The 15,586-nt window shown below is 51.7% G+C and overlaps 4 protein-coding genes and 2 non-coding genes across 6 annotated transcripts; 1 reads left to right on the top strand and 5 right to left on the bottom strand.

Annotated features, from left to right (window-relative positions):
• Positions 1 to 164: 164 nt before the first annotated feature.
• Positions 165 to 6,111, bottom strand: V2A60_000482 (anaphase promoting complex subunit 1; the record flags this gene model as incomplete). The annotated part of the gene is made up of 2 exons (XM_083251851.1): positions 165 to 2,741; positions 2,797 to 6,111. The coding sequence occupies 2 exons, from the start codon at positions 6,109 to 6,111 to the stop codon at positions 165 to 167; spliced, it is 5,892 nt and encodes a 1,963-aa protein (XP_083107977.1).
• Positions 6,112 to 6,601: 490 nt separating this feature from the next.
• Positions 6,602 to 10,786, top strand: V2A60_000481 (CLH domain-containing protein; the record flags this gene model as incomplete). The annotated part of the gene is made up of 5 exons (XM_083251850.1): positions 6,602 to 7,060; positions 7,110 to 7,136; positions 7,188 to 8,164; positions 8,214 to 9,945; positions 9,995 to 10,786. The coding sequence occupies 5 exons, from the start codon at positions 6,602 to 6,604 to the stop codon at positions 10,784 to 10,786; spliced, it is 3,987 nt and encodes a 1,328-aa protein (XP_083107976.1).
• Positions 10,787 to 11,237: 451 nt separating this feature from the next.
• On the bottom strand, positions 11,238 to 11,872 carry V2A60_000480 (uncharacterized protein; the record flags this gene model as incomplete). Its single annotated transcript, XM_083251849.1, has 3 exons — positions 11,238 to 11,629; positions 11,682 to 11,741; positions 11,809 to 11,872. 3 exons carry the CDS (start codon positions 11,870 to 11,872, stop codon positions 11,238 to 11,240), a joined length of 516 nt encoding a protein of 171 aa, XP_083107975.1.
• A 1,088-nt stretch (positions 11,873 to 12,960) lies between these two features.
• V2A60_000479 lies at positions 12,961 to 13,057 on the bottom strand. The gene has a single exon. It is a non-coding gene; the product is annotated as a tRNA-Ala (tRNA).
• A 25-nt stretch (positions 13,058 to 13,082) lies between these two features.
• Positions 13,083 to 13,191, bottom strand: V2A60_000478. The gene has a single exon. It is a non-coding gene; the product is annotated as a tRNA-Ala (tRNA).
• A 370-nt stretch (positions 13,192 to 13,561) lies between these two features.
• V2A60_000477 (uncharacterized protein) lies at positions 13,562 to 15,260 on the bottom strand (the record flags this gene model as incomplete). The annotated part of the gene is made up of 2 exons (XM_083251848.1): positions 13,562 to 14,175; positions 14,243 to 15,260. The coding sequence occupies 2 exons, from the start codon at positions 15,258 to 15,260 to the stop codon at positions 13,562 to 13,564; spliced, it is 1,632 nt and encodes a 543-aa protein (XP_083107974.1).
• Positions 15,261 to 15,586: the final 326 nt, after the last annotated feature.

Genomic DNA, 15,586 nt, shown 5'->3' with positions numbered 1-15,586 from the left:
GATTCGGAATCTTTATGCATAGTCGTAGTAGTACATGGATATCGGCCCAATGTCCTGTGTCTTGGGCTGGCTCGTAATCATAAACTCATTCCATATTTCATCCCGCCGAGGAATCGCCACCACGGACCTTCCTTTATTATTCCATCGTGCAATAACAGCACTGTTCACTGCTCTGCCTCTCTAGCTGCGAGCCACGCCTTTCCCTTGAGCGCTTCAATATCACTGTCTCTCATCCACCACACCGCGGTATCCTCGTCCTCCCCTTGCTCGTTCCTACTCTCATTAGCCTCAGCCCGGCGCTGCCTCGTCCGCATGGTGATGGTTTCTTGGCTATCGTGCGACGTGCTCGGATCCATAGTCCTGGTTCTATGTAGCAATCTATCTCGGGCGGAGCCCCATTCAAATAGCAGCCGGGCCCCTTCCAGGCGCTCCAGGTCGCCGCCCTCGTGGATGCCCTTTTCGAGCTCCATCCGTGCGTCGACTACAGAGCCAATCTCCGGATCTTCCTCACCACTCTCGAGCAAGGCCGCCTTCTCGGCGTAGCTAATGCTCTTTAAACCTTCGAGGCTAAACAGCCACTCCAAGGGGTTCTTTCCGTCGCCATCTTTGCCTAGAGCGCGGAGAGTAGAAGGGAAGGTACCCTCGCGCGGTGGCCGCCGGCGGAGGTGCAGACTCTGTGTCTTGGCAAAGGCTTCGCGCAACTTCTCGTCGGAGAAGTCGAGCTCAATGTCCCAGAATTGCGGGCCACAGTTGGTCGAGAGACTGGATATCTGGTCTAACGGTGGTAGCAGGCATGGTGTAGAGCGATGCAGGACCGTCTCCGTGGAAACATCGTATCGCATCTTGATATCCACCGGAACTGACACCGGCTGGCCGGTCAATATATCCTTGGCTACGAGACAACGCTGCTCTGTCGCCAGAACCCAGAAGTGGCGGAGTGCTTGCAGATGAGATCTATTGTCCATGACATTGGTCGGGAAAATGGGATAGAATGCGACCAGGAGTGCAGCAATGGCCATATTGCTTGTACCAAACGTAACAGTGCCGCAGCCCAAAAAAAGTGCTCCTATGGCAAGATGCGCCGCCAGATGCGAACCATATGGCGTGTCGGGGTCTGTTCTACCGTGTAGGGCACGGAGTCTACGTAGTACAGGGATGTCGCCAGTTCCCGCCATGACGATAGCACACGACACAGCCAAGACATCTTGGCACATACGTGCATTGGCTCTAGCAAGTTCTTCGTCATAGAGTGGCGCAGCATCTGGGTGCTCCCTTGGCCTACCAGGAATCGAGGAGATGCGGATAAACTCGTCAAGATAATGCAGGAGTAGATCTCGGACTCGAGTAGAGGCACTTCCAGAATACCGCAGAGCAATAGAGAAACAAATGCCTGCAGTGATGCTGAAGAATGGCAAGTCCGTCGACCGCAACTTCGCGGTACTATGAAGTCGGTGTCTAGCTCGATATGGCGCTGGCAAACTGCGCTGAATCCAGCCAAATGTCGGTTCGATCTGGGACCAAAGAACTAGATTTTTGGCGACGGTCCGCAAAAGGAGAATGTCGGGTCGTACATAGTCAAATTGAAGAACAGAACTTGGGACGTCAATCTTACGAGCAACGACTTGATCCTCCGTTTTCATGAAGATGAGTGCAAGGGCAATAACAGCACCTGCAGCTGCACGGTCAAGCACGTGAACGATTTCAACTATCTTTGTCGACGTTGCATGTGTGATGAGCTTTTCGGTGAGCTTCATGTCATGCAGCCCTTTCAGGTCATTTCCCTTCCCAAGATTGATGAATCCCAGTGCATAGCCTGCTGCAAGACGATAGCATTCGCTCCGCAGCGGCTCGTCTTCTTCTTCGTCCTCAGCATGTTCAATCTCCGAGAGCATAATCTCACTCATACGGCGATGCTGGCTGTTGCAGTATACCAATCCAATCCCCATAATACCCGTTGTCTGGGTAAGAGGGGATAAGTTAAGCTCAGCGGCGCCTCGTGGTAACATGCGAGTAGCATGCACCGACAGTAACCGAGTGATTAACGAGTCCATTGTTCCAATATACGATGCGGCAAGACCCAACAGCAATCCAATCGAAGTCATTGTATGCTTGGGTGTCAGATACTTGAAGGCGACCCACTTCGCGACATCTTTGAGGTGGCCATTGAGTCCAAGTGCGAGTAAGAACCCAGCATGCCGATTACTTAGCTCTTGCCCAGGTTTGTTGTAGAGAATCCATGATGTATCGATACCCTTGGCGTCAGGAGATATGGCCAGGCCAGCGGCCACTCCCTGGTGAAAGAAACTCCAGCAAACTTTCTCCTCTGTGAAGAGCGATTTGTCTACGCCCACCGTCACGTTGGCAGGCCTGACAATGCAGTTGAGATTAAATCCTCCGATGTGGAGTTTCTGTGTTATCAGTGGGAAGCGGAGACTGTAATACAGCAACCCTCGCCCCGCTGGAATAGCCAGCGTACCAGTTGCGATTCTGGAGACGAGCTCCTTCTGCTTCTCCAGATACTCGCTTTCTGGCCAATTCGGGTCGGGATTGAGTCGAACATGTCGGGACTTGTGGGTTGAAAGCAGATCCTGGGCCTCATTCAGACGTCTGTCCTCTTTAAACAGTGCCCGGATGACTGCTTGTTTCTCTATGCCGTTGCTCTCGTCGTAGCCAGGCGGTTCGTCATCTTCAACACTGTGAGAAAGTAGTCTGTAGTCCCACGACGCGGAATGGGTAGGGATCTGCATACTTTGTTAGCTTTCTCTCTGTCCCATTATGTTAGCTTCAAATATATACCAAAAGGCTGGGGGGAGTTCGCGCAGTAGCCTTTCTGCAAGCTAACAGCCTACTCATGTCGCTCCGTTTTATCAAATTCAGCAGGTCGTCAGGCCAGCCTTTGGGTGGGTGAGGCTGGCACAACGAAATGGCATCCTGTAACGGGACAAGGATAGCTTCCGGAAGGCTCTCGAGAATTGCGTTGGTAAAGCCTTGGTCATGCATGATTTCAACCATTTCTACAGCTGTAGTATTGATCTCCAATGCTTTGAGAAATCTTCTCAACATCATCGTGCGTGGTAATAACACATCCCATCTGCCATCATCATCATTATTTTGGCCAGACATGTTGGTATTGTGGGAATAGATGTCGACAGGACTAGGATAAGTTCCTTGCTGTGTAATAAGCCGGTTTTGCGCCCATTCGATGATGTTGGGTATCGCAGCAGGCTCGGGAATAGCAGGTGTCAGATCCAATTCGGAATCAAACTTTTCATCTAGAACTTCTTGGATACCCAATTCATAGATAGCTGAGAAGCCGTACCATTTTAGCCAACGAGCAATTTGACACAGTACAACGCGCAAGTCTGCGCGACCCGGAGAAACATATTCTGCAGTCATGATGTCTAGTCGCTTTTCCTCGAGAAGCAGATGCAGGGCCATGAAGATGTCAGCCACTGCTTTTCTTCGACTTCCATCTTCACGGTGGAGCGAAGTAGGCATGTATCCGGAGGGTCCAAAAGCAATGTTTCCGAGAGGTGATGCTATATACTCTCGTGCAAGCGCAATGTGTTTGGCTGTAAATCTAGGGTTAGATAACGGATCTGCATTTGCGCTCCAATTATCCGGACTAGAGTCGAGCGCCCACTGCCAGCCTCGATTCATCATCCATACAGGACAGCCAAGCGAGCTTGCTGTTTCACCAATTTCAAGGGCTTTCCAGTCGTCAGATTCCCGAATTGATCCGAATGAACCAGACGCAGGTCGTCGTTTTCGAACTGGCAGGCGAGTTGTTCGAACGGGTTTGCCCTCGGTACGACCAAGGTTCAATACCAATGAGAAGAGCATGATAGTAGCGGCAGACCATTCGATATTGGCAAAGGACTCTTTTTGGTCACTCAACCATTGAATGATATGTAGCCAGCCGCCGTGGAGTCGCTCCCCGAGGGCGTCTTGTAAAATATTTCGGCAGACATTGAGGACATGGCGCACCTGCGGGCAAGTCGGCTCGAGCTGTATCTTAAGTTGATGAAGTCGGCCGCTGCAATCCATAACATCAACAACGCCGTGTTGCCTGGGATGGCACAAACCGACGATGCTGCCATTGGTCATATCGAATATCTCGGATTTTCGCTGTTTCACGTCACGGTCAACAACTCGACCACGGTATTGTAGATGTCTGGTGTCGTCAACGAAGACGAGATCTGGCGAGATTTTGGTTCGGTCACTCCAAGGAGCCTGTGTCGAGAGTTCGAGCTGTCCATCCATAGACTCCGACAAAATCAAGATGACAGACTGTTCACCATCAACCAATTTACAGGAGTCTACTACATTTTGAGCTCGTCGAATCTCACCAGTTGCGATCGATAAGCTGTTCGTGGAAGCACCAGGGAAGGAGGCCCTAGGATTCAATCTTCCGTTTGGTTGCAAGATAATTTGTATGGTAATGATATCCAAACGCTTTTCGTCCACGTCTTGGATACCGATCAGCAGCTGATTTCGATGATAGCCATCATGGGCGTACGCTGGAGCAGCCAGAATGAACACTTTGGTATGTTGTGGAGCGTCACCCGCTGGCACTGTATAGTGCACATTGGACTTTGCCGACGGAATATCGAAAATTTTGGTAAACCGTACATCGTGCTGAAGGCCATCAAGCTCGTGATCATCTAAGCCCATATTGAGAAACCCTTCATTGAGACCCATATCAAGCGGCGCCTCCAAGAGACTACTTAGGCTTGGGCGAATTTGCTGGCTGAAGCTGGAGCTGGAGCGGTTATGCGGCGCTGCGCGGGACTCTTGCTTCCTTACAGGTTTGCTACCAATAGCTGATGGCTGTTCTGAGAAGACGGATCGTTCCTGCGATGCAGATAAGTCTGCGCGTGCAAGCATAGAGCTCAGTCGACGGGAGCTTCGCCTCGTGATAGCAGAGCCATCTTTGTCCTGTTTCTCAAGCGACGATACGAGATCCACTGCTTTTTCAATTCTTTCACTTTTGCGTTGACGCTTCCCTGGTAAAGGTGCGCCAAAGCTGTCTCTCATGTTGGGCTTTGCTGGTGTGTTGGGTTCTGCGAATGAGGGTGCCATGGAGCTTCGTCGGCGGCCAGCAAGCTTTGTAGCTGCGGGTTTTGATTTGCGCTGTTTGATGAAAGGGTCTTGATGCTCAAGGTACTTCAGACGCCAAACGTTATAACAGTTCGTTGCCCGATTGAGCGTTACAGCAATAGTGAAGGTTTCGTCAATTTGTTGGAAGGCTCTGCCGCTCAACTCGACTTGTTCGATATACAAAAGCTCTTCGGCTGGATCCATAAAAGCTTCATTGCGGGCGCCAGCGATAGGTCCTTTAGTGGTCTGTGAGTCGGGTTCGGTGACGACGAGGCCGATATCCAGCAAAGGATCGGAAAGCGAGACAAGTCGCGGCCAGTGGGATTCGGTCTGGCCCATCGGTGCATCAAACATGCTTTCCAGCGTATTGCCCAGCCCCAGGTTCAGAGCTTTCGGGTTTCCCAAGCTCTGCACTGAAAAGTCTTGCGCTTGAGAGCTGTTAACTTCTGTCAACTGAGACGACAGGAAGGAATCTGGAATCACGCGCGGGAATCTCAGAATGGATGAACTAAGGTTTTCAGTTCTTTGCTTCCTTTGAACCAGAACACCCGAAGGACCAGCAAATGCCGTCTCGACCTCAAAGGGCATATGAACAACATGGCTGGCCCCAGATAGGAAGTAGATGTGCGCCTGAGTACTCAAGAAAACAACCAGAGCCTTTTCCATGCGGGGTCGTCGGTCCGCTGTGCTCGCTATGTTGTCTCCTGGGGTTGCCTTTGAGACTACCTTTTTATCATCAGGGGCGGGAAAGTATGCGAGAAGAGCCTTCGTAACGGATTCCTTTTCGAGGTCGAACTTGAAGATCTTGCGGAGAATGCCGCCACGACACCACAGCACCGCATCTTTGGTGATAAGCAACTCATCCTCGCTACTGTCAGTATTTTTGCTCTTTCCAGAGACAATGTCCCATTTATAGGAGTCGGCGGGTGGGTTTGGCGGCAGCAGTTGCTCATCAATGGCGTAGTGCAGGCCTGAGGGCTGGTGAAGCCCAAGAGACTTGACAGAAGCCATGCTGTTTGCTCGCCATGAGCGGTAGGAGCCTCACTCGGATCTCTGGGCTACTGGTTCTGATTATTTCAGCAACGAATTCGTGATGAAATCATGAGCTCGACTACCAGTTTTAATCGCCGCAGTGGATCTCACAATTGGGCGGCGTCGTGTTTGTATATCCTACCTAGGCCAGTAACGGAAACCGCGTAATGGTAGACGCGATTTCTGGCGAAACGCAGCAGCTGATTTCGGCGTGGTTGGTGGGCTGTTTGGCGGGCAGGAGGGGAAGCTACAGTGGCTTTGTGGCGCTACAGTTCGCTGTGGCTGGCCCATGTGGCGCGACCTCGGATCAGAGCCCGTGACGTCGATAGCGCGGCTCCCAAGGTAAGTAGTCAGTTGGCTGATTGAATCTCCCGATAGCCTTCATTCCCCAACGCCATCTCTTCAGTTGCGCAGCCACTTGTGACTTTCTTTCTCTGGCCTCCAATTATGGTCACAGAGTAGCGACACCATGACAAAACAGGTCCAAGAGCTTGGTAGCGACATCAAGCCGGACCGTGTCGCAACTCCTCGAGACTCCAATCAGGAGCCTAATTCGCCAAGCACAGCAGACCAGGTAGCTGCTCAGGTAGCCCCAGATCCGCCGCCAATAAAGCGAAATGATATCAGCGACAGAAAGACTGAATCTTCTGGCAACAAAGATGATGCTGCAGCAGTACCTTCAAGCAAGCAAGGGAAGGCCGATGAGGAGGAAGTCGAAGACGAAAACGAGAGCGAGAACGATGACGACGACGACAACGATGAGGAGGATGAAGACGAAGACGCAGATGAAGAAGATGATGACGATGACGACGACGACGATGAAGATGACGAGCCGTCGCTCAAGATTTCGAGGCTTACACCACACTTAAATGCGGTATATCGCAATGGTGACGCAACCAGCGCGTTTCTTGTCGCTGGCGATAAGATGGTCAGATTCCGAAATTGCTGAATTCCGTGTTATAACTAACAATATCCAGATCCTCGGCACCCATAATGGCAATATTGTAAGCAACAGCTATCTATATACTCATCATAGAACTAGCTAACTGGCTCAGCACGTTCTTCAACTTCCCACCTTCCAGCCGCTTCGAGTATACCACGCCCACTCCGCTTCCGTCACATCGATATCGATCTCTCCATACCCTCCACCGCTACCTTCAGATCATGGATCCGTCCCCGCACCACCTACAAAACTACCAACCCAGCAAAAACCTCAGGATGATTCTCCGGCAGCCGCCTCTAAACGTTCGAGAGAGCCCTCACAGATACCAAAGACCCCATCCAACGACATACACATAGCAACTTCTTCTATGGATGGCAATGTATGCGTACAGTCTTTGATTGATATGAAAGACGTCCAGCTGCGGAATTTCGGTCGTCCCGTCCAGAGCGTGGCATTGTCACCAGAGTTCAGATCAGACCGTTCGTACATCTCGGGTGGATTAGCTGGTCAGTTAATTCTCACATCAGGAGGTGGTCCAGGTCGCAGCACATCGACCACGATTGGAACAGCGGCTGCAACTGCATCTGGTTGGCTCGGAAGTATGGGCTTAGGGTCCAACACTGGCAAAGACACGATTCTACATTCAGGAGAGGGCACAATCAATACAGTCAAATGGTCTCTTTCAGGCAAATATGTTGTCTGGCTCAATGAGCAAGGCATTAAGATTATGCGATCCAAGTTGCACCACGCGAGTGCCGACTCCGACGACGCTTGGAAACGCATCGGGCACATTGATAGGCCACAAACCGAGGAATGGGATACTATGGCTAGTGTCTGGAAAGGTCGCGCCGAATGGATTGACGAAAAAGCAATTGAAAGCGACGAATCCATGGATTCCCAACGAAAGAACTTGACTGCTTCTAGAGCCACAGGAAAACTCAAGGGCCAACTCGAGCTAGAAAGACCGACCCTGGAGCGCCTACTAGTTGGCTGGGGCCCAATGATATGGATGATTAATGTTCACCCTGACAGTGGTCCTTCCAATAATGGTGCGAATAAAGCACTTGGTCGTGCTGAAATTTCCAAAATGTAAGCATACTTCAGGCATTGACATCGCAGGACTAACTAATACACCTAGCCTACGCATTGACTGTATTGTTTCTGGTCTATCTCTTTACACGCCGAATCTTCTTCTTGTTCTCGCGTTTTCCCTGCCGGAAGACGATGAAGATGAAGAACAGAGCAGCGGCGCTGCCGAGCGCTATCGTCACCAAGGTTCGACAAGCTCTGCGAAAAGTGAGCCTTCGGGTGGCGTTAGGAAGCGTCAGAATAACCTGCCACCGGAGCTCCGTCTGATCGATCTTGTATCACAAGCCGAGGTCGATAAAGAGGAGCTTGTAGTGAGTCGTTATGAACGTCTCTTTTCAGCCGACTATCACCTCAGTGTCTTGCCTGCTCGCAGCGCCGCGAGCGCGGTAGCATCCAAGGGAGCATTAGAGACTATCGCTGGGCTCGGAAGTGAGATGTGGAATGCTGCCATCAATCCCAGAGCTCTTTTTAGCTCGGGTGCCAGTATTCGAAGCAAAGACAGCGGAGATGACTTTGCTTCCGGCTCTAGAACAGCCAGTACCAGTGGAACAATACGAGGTGGGCCAGGCAGACCAGGGCCGCTCCCCGTGCATCCCAGTTTGAGCAAGCCTGGTGCCAAAATTTTTGTCCACAGTCCTTATGATTGTATACTGGCAACCAAGAGAGATCTAAGTGACCACCTCGCCTGGTTGTTAGAGCACGAGCAATACAGCAGAGCATGGGAACTTCTAGATGAAAATCCAGACATACTGGCAGACAGATCGGGCGATTTCCTGCCGACTGCTGCAACTAATCAGGGTGTTGTTGGCGTCTTCGAGGACGAATCAGTTGCAGACTCGATTACTACAGGTGCTCAGAGTGCAGTGGAAAAGGAGAAGCAGAGAATAGGCGAGCTTTGGATCAAAGAGCTCATTGATGATGGCCAATGGGCTGTGGCAGCGGAAGTTTGCAGCAGGGTGTTGCATTCTCCCGATCGCTGGGAGAAGTGGGTGTGGACTTTTGCTGGGGCAAAGAAGTTTGATGAGATCACAAACTATATCCCTTCTGCTCCTATGCACCCGCCCATACCAAGTACGGTGTACGAAGTCGTCCTTGGTCATTATATTCACAATGATAAGCCCCGCTTTCGAGACTTACTCGACTTGTGGTCTCCAGAGCTGTTCGACATCAAGACAGTTACGACAGCACTTGAGAACCAGCTGAAGTTCCGAGATGTGCGTCAAGATAGCATTGACGATGGGGAAAAGGGCAGAGATTGGCGTATAGTTAATCAAGGTCTTGCCAGGCTGTATGAAACTGGAGGGCGTCAGCGGGAAGCTCTCAAATGTTACATCAAACTTCAAGACGCAGATTCCGTTTTCCGTCTTATTAGAGATAACCATCTTGCTGAAGCAGTGGCCGACGATATTCCGGGCTTCATCAATCTGCGCGTTCCTGCTGGTGGAGTCGACCGAATGACGAAGAAGGACCTAGCCAATGCAACCTCGGATGCAATTACGCTACTTGTTGATGAGGCACAGCATGGCTTAGTTGGCCCCAAGCAAGTTGTCGAGCAACTCCGAGCAAAGAAGCTTCCTCTCTATTTATATTTCTATCTCCGCGGTCTATGGCATGGAGACGGCGTGAAGGAACATGCTGGAGAGAACCGCGACCACCTGGTTCTGGAAAGTCGAGCGTTGGTAGACGAGTTTGCCGATTTGGTTGTCACACTCTTCGCGACCAATGACAGAACTCTTCTGATGGACTTTTTGAAAACATCGACAGCGTACACGTTTGACAAGGTGAGCAATTCAGATTATTAGCGAGTAATCGCAGACTAACGGATCTTAGGCTGTTGAAGAATGCGAGCAACACAAGTACTACGATGAGCTAGTATATCTTTACTCGAAGACAGGGCAGATGAAACGCGCGTTGTATCTGATCATTGATCGACTTCGTAATGTAGAGAAGGCAATTGAGTTTGTCAAGGAACAAGACGACCCGGATCTGTGGAATGACTTGCTTGATTATAGTATGGACAAACCAAGCTTCATCCGGGCACTTCTAGAGCAAGTCGGCACGGCGATCAACCCTATCACACTAGTGCGACGCATCCCTGAAGGACTTGAGATCGAAGGCCTCCGGGAAGGTCTCACACACATGATGAAGGAGCACGAACTTCAGCACAGCATTAGCTCTGGTGCTGCGACAGTCATGCGCAGCGAAGTGGGACTGAAACAAAAAGAGCTACGCGCAGGACAACGCCGCGGCGTCAAATTTGAGCCGCCAGTGTTGCCAGTCAGGAAACCAAAGGTGGACCAGAAACCTGGCGATGTTGAGGGTAAGCCGGAATCTGCGGGAGTAGACAAGGCCGACAAGGTACTCAGACCAGGCCATTGTGTTGGCTGCGGAGAGGCACTCACCGAGTACGAGATGGAAACGCTGGTGGGCTATGCATGCGGCCACGTGTACCACGTCAGTCATTTGATGGAAATGCTCAATCGCGGTGGGAAATTGGACATTGATATCGGCGATGACAGCCAGGAAAATGGCCGATTTCTAGTGGGGATGAAGGTCATGAAGGCGAGATTACTACGCGATAAGGTGCGTGGAGGCTGTCCAGTCTGTCATCCAACTGTGTGAAATTCTCCGCTTTAGAAACGAATATGCTGTGGGCATATGTCGTCGGGGATCGATTCGCTACATAAAGTATCTCCGGGGTGTTGCATAAGTATCAAATATGTGTTTTTTTTTTCGAAATATTGGGCTGAGAATGCCACTGTATACTAGCATTTAGATACCATTCCATTTGGGCCTTGATGAGAATTACTAAACTGCATCCATAACCTGCGTTCAAGTGATGACTAGTTTAGTTTCTCGATTCACTGGACTAGACTCGAATTTTTGCTATTCCTACGCACATGCATCCCGACAATCGGTCCATGTCTCCTTGCTAGGGTATCTAATCGGCGCGAGCAAGACAGCCAGAAGCTATAAAGCTTGAACACCGCCCCTCACATTACCCAGCCGATACGTCTGAGCCGGCCTCCAAAAAAAAAACTCAAACTTTCCACGAGCGCCAGATAGACTGCTCTTAGACGACAAGGGCAGCAAGGGCGGCCATAACGACGTTGCCCATGACAGCAGGGGCCCCCATGACCGCGGCGCCAGTGGGCACATCAGGAATCCGGGTAGTAGAGCTGCCGCCGCCCTCCGTGCCGGTGGTGCTGGTGGTGCCGGTGTGCTCGCCGCCTGGGACGCTCTCGCTGCTGACGACAGGAGTGGTCGAGGGTGGGTTCTCAACAGTTCCTCCGCTGCTCACGGTGCTGGGGGTCGGGATGGGGACCGAGGCGCCGCTACTGATGGGCTGGCCATAGGTCGGAACGGGAGGCGACGAGGTGGGAGCCGGGCCGCCGCTGGAGAGCGAGGTGTAGCATCGAGTGCTATGAATGATGGAGCAGTAATTCATGGAGTAGACCATTGTTCCTAACATCATTGTCAGAAAGTGAGCTGAGAGCGATCGAGAAGAGTTTCGTACCTCCAATGATGGTGCTGCCGAGTTCCTGAGCCCCGATGGTCTCAGTGTACTGGCCATCCGCTGCGAGGAGAACAAGGCTGTTAGTCTAACGAGAGCAGCGGAGGCTCTTCGCATAGCTTTTCCTTACAGAGGGTTGCAATTGCAGGCACGATGATAGCGAGCAAGGCAGTGAGGCTAGCAAGACGAGGCATTGCGAAGGCGTGTCTGAGGTGTGATGAATCTCGGTCAGGCAGTTAGCGAAACGAATACTCGCAGCACATTGAAGCGTTGATTTACCTAGTATATCTCTTAGGAGGTGCAGCTTCTACAATTGAGAAGAATTTGTTTCTGAGTGGATGAAGAAAGTATGCAGATGCAACGTTGGCAGACTGGTAAAGGAAGAAAGCTTGAGAGCACAATGTACACGTTCAGAAGAGACTCACTTTTTTTCGCCTCCTCTCACGGCAGGCGAAAAGTCAGTTGCTCAAGAACTGCGCACAAGCCACGCTGACTTCGTGGGCTGTTCATCAAAAATGATAAACAAGACCGTTTGTTATGCCGCCTCGACGTATGCCGGTGCTCTCGCGTCGCGTATTCCGTTTGCTGCGGCAGCGGGTGCGACGAGAGAGCCGTGCGTTCAGCTGACAAGGCAAAACATACAGATAGGCTGATCTATGAAGACCTGAGCAGTAGAGAAATGCGATGTGCTGTGCGACAAGGGGGGGGCCGTCCTGATTTTGAACGCCGGCCGAGGTGGCGATGCTTGGTGTAAGTGGCGGTACGACGAAGCGGCCAGCAGGCAGTGTGTTGGGAAAGAGCTCGGATTACGGGCTCTATCATTATTATCTACTGTCGCTGGATTCGCCTATACAGAGGTTCTGCCTTGATTTGTAGCCAAGATATGATGCTACGTTGAATTGGCGTGTTATCATGCCGTAGTCAGACATGGCTTTTCGCAATATGGAACGGTGCACACGTTTGTCAAAGACACGTAGTACAGGTACAGATATTCACGTACGCATCGCAGACGAGAGAGATCGTTCTCGTATAAATTTTAGGACTATCGAAGAAACCAAAAGAATTTCAGGTAGGCTCAGTCTATGAATCTTATTCTTCTTCTACTCACTTTATTCATAGTACTCGCGTGTAAGCCGCCAGCCCCCCCACTCCAGCATAGCACACAATAATCCAACCGCCACTTCAATTAAGTATCAAGTATAGGTAAACACGAACATGCCACAAAAATAGGACGATGAATTTGGACAAGACTGCAAAAAAGGAAACTTGCCCCCGTAACTGTTGGACAAACGGGGAATCGAACCCCGGACCACTCCCAATCGTTGTATCTGCCGTACGGTAGATGCTAAGGGAGTATTATACCACTAAACCATTCGCCCTCAAGGGAAGGAAACAAGTTTCGGATGGACAAACGGGGAATCGAACCCCGGACCACTCCCAGTGAGCAGTCGCCTAGTCTCGAAGAGACAAGATCGGATGCTAAGGGAGTATTATACCACTAAACCATTCGCCCATTGGATGTTGGAGCGGGTTTCGTTATTTACTTATTTACATGTCGTGCAGGGCTAGGGCTACGTTTTGGTGGGACTTGGGCCGGTCAACAGTGGACCTTGTTTGCTTGGGTGGGTGGAGAGGGAGAGAACTGTTAAGTAGATAGTCCCGTGTAAGTGAGGGTCAGATTATATTACGAGTACCTGGTAGCATGAAATCTAAAAACAGCGACTGCTCAAGAGCATATATCTTTGGCCAAAGAGTAAGCAACAGGGTATGGGGTCGAAAAGTCGGGTTCGGGGTATATTCAGAGCTGGCAGTGTATAAAAGCAGAAAAGGACATATCAAAACCGGTAAAATCGATAAAACAAACCGACAACAAGACCACCACCTCACCTCACCTCACCTCCCCCGAATGTGACTGCCACAATCATCATAAACCCAGCATATATTCCCAACGCAATGGCACTGTCCACAGGACTTGCCCGCCCGGCAAACATGTCGTATGCGCCGGACTGCACGCCCACCACGGCCATGCCCAGCCCAACGAGCGCCACGACTGTCATGCGGCTCAGGAACCCGGCAATGATGGGGAAGCTGAGGATAGGAAGGATAATCGCCATGCAGGCGCCCACTAGCATGTGCCGCAGTGTGACCGGGCTCAGTGGCCGCGGGCGCTTACCATTACTGCTCCCGCTTCGCGCCGCCGCCGTGTAATCACGCGCTTGGTCCAGAGGGCCGCCAACGCCGACAGCGCTAGGGGCTGTCGGGGCCTCGAGCAGGCGCGGCGTGCGGGTGGCAGGTGCTTGGCTGTCGCTGAGACTCTCCTCATCAAGGTAGTACGGCCCGTCGGACAGGCACAGCAAATCGGCCGTCTTGTCGAGAAACCGCATCTCGCTGGGCACGACGGGAGCGTTGGCGGCCAGAAAGGATCTGTATTCGTTGACCTCTTCGGGCATCGCATCTCTAAACTCGCTCACTCTCTTCAGCAGGTCAAATTGCGTACCTGCAAGATGTTATTAGTCGAGATATCATGGGGGTGTGCCTGCGAAATATTAGTATCACCAGCTTACAATACTGAAATAGCTTATACGCAGCCTGATCTTTCAGTTGCTTCCGGGCCGTGGTCACTTCGTTAGGGTCCGACTCCTCGAGTCGGCGAGAGGCCGGAAGGAACCCATTCCTGCACCTGCGGTTCATCCCATCAAGGTCGTCAAGGTGCTGCAGCCGTTCTTCCAGAATAGTAAGCTCATCCGCCAGGTCCAGCAGGATACGGTGATGAAGATCTTTGAATCGTCGGTATATGGGCGGGATGGGCAGCTCCGACTCCGATCCAGCAAGTCTAGACGCCAGGAGTTCATAGCCACTTAGATTCCGCGGCTCAAAGCGAGAAATTTGTCCTTCTGGCGGCAGCATAGGCGGATGTAGCATTCCGAAGAGCGGGGGGGACATCGGTGGCAGCGGCAACGGAGGCGGTGGGTATATAGGCCTGTAGTGCGGCGGCACAGGTTGGCCGTGAACATGAGGATGTGCCCACGGCCCCATTGGACTTTGAAATGGTAGAGGATGGGGTTGAGGGTTTTCTGCAAACCGCAGTGTTGGGGGTCTGCCAGCCTCGGAGGTGTGAGCATCTTCCTCAACCTTCTGCTCTGAAGCGCGAGGCGTAGGTGATGGATTACTGGTCTGGGCTGCAGGAGAAGTTCCAAGCACCTCCTTCTTCGGAACGCTTTGGTCGACTTCAGCTGAAGCATTAGGTGCAGCTCGATGTTCCTCTTTCGTCGCTGGGTCCCCTGAACTGGGTTTTTGAGGGGCTTCTCCTCCTTCGCCGGTTACCTGCGCCGGCACACCGTCACCACGGTTCGGTTCGGCGATAGGACGGGGCTCGCTTCCTGTGTATGAATACCACTCCGGTGAGACTTCTCCGTTAGCCGAGCTCATCTTTGGAGATGAGGCCTGCGAAACTCGATGCAGATGGTCCTCGGAGTCCACTACGTCCTCGATGGTTACCGCACGACCGGGCCGTCGTCGCGAAGAAGATGCTCGGCTGAGCGAACTTCTTTTCCCATTGGATATTCCACCCTTGGATGCCATGGTTTCTGGAGTCTGGTTCAATTTCATCTGTGGCAAGCGACTCCAAATTGCTCCGCTAGGCACTTAGAGCGGCTGTCTTGTGCAGGCTTCCGCGGTATCACAGGGAAGGGTCCGTAGAGGCAGATGGTCCGGACGGAAAGTAAAGAGAAAGGTTCCGCGCCTGGAAGCAATACTATATGGAATAACGGAGCAAAGAAAGAAGAAATGTCACCCAAACCTTAAAGCTAGCAAGGCAATAAAGGCAAGTTTGTCGTTTGGCAGTAGCACCGGCTTCCGCAATCACTATGCCTCTGACGGCTCACGTGGGGTCTGGCTTCACGGGGGCG

Source organism: Cordyceps javanica, chromosome 1 (assembly GCF_051103115.1).
Source record: "Cordyceps javanica chromosome 1, complete sequence".
NCBI lineage: Eukaryota > Fungi > Ascomycota > Sordariomycetes > Hypocreales > Cordycipitaceae > Cordyceps > Cordyceps javanica.
Note: the sequence above shows the minus strand (reverse complement) of the source record. Positions and strands in the feature narration are given on the sequence as shown.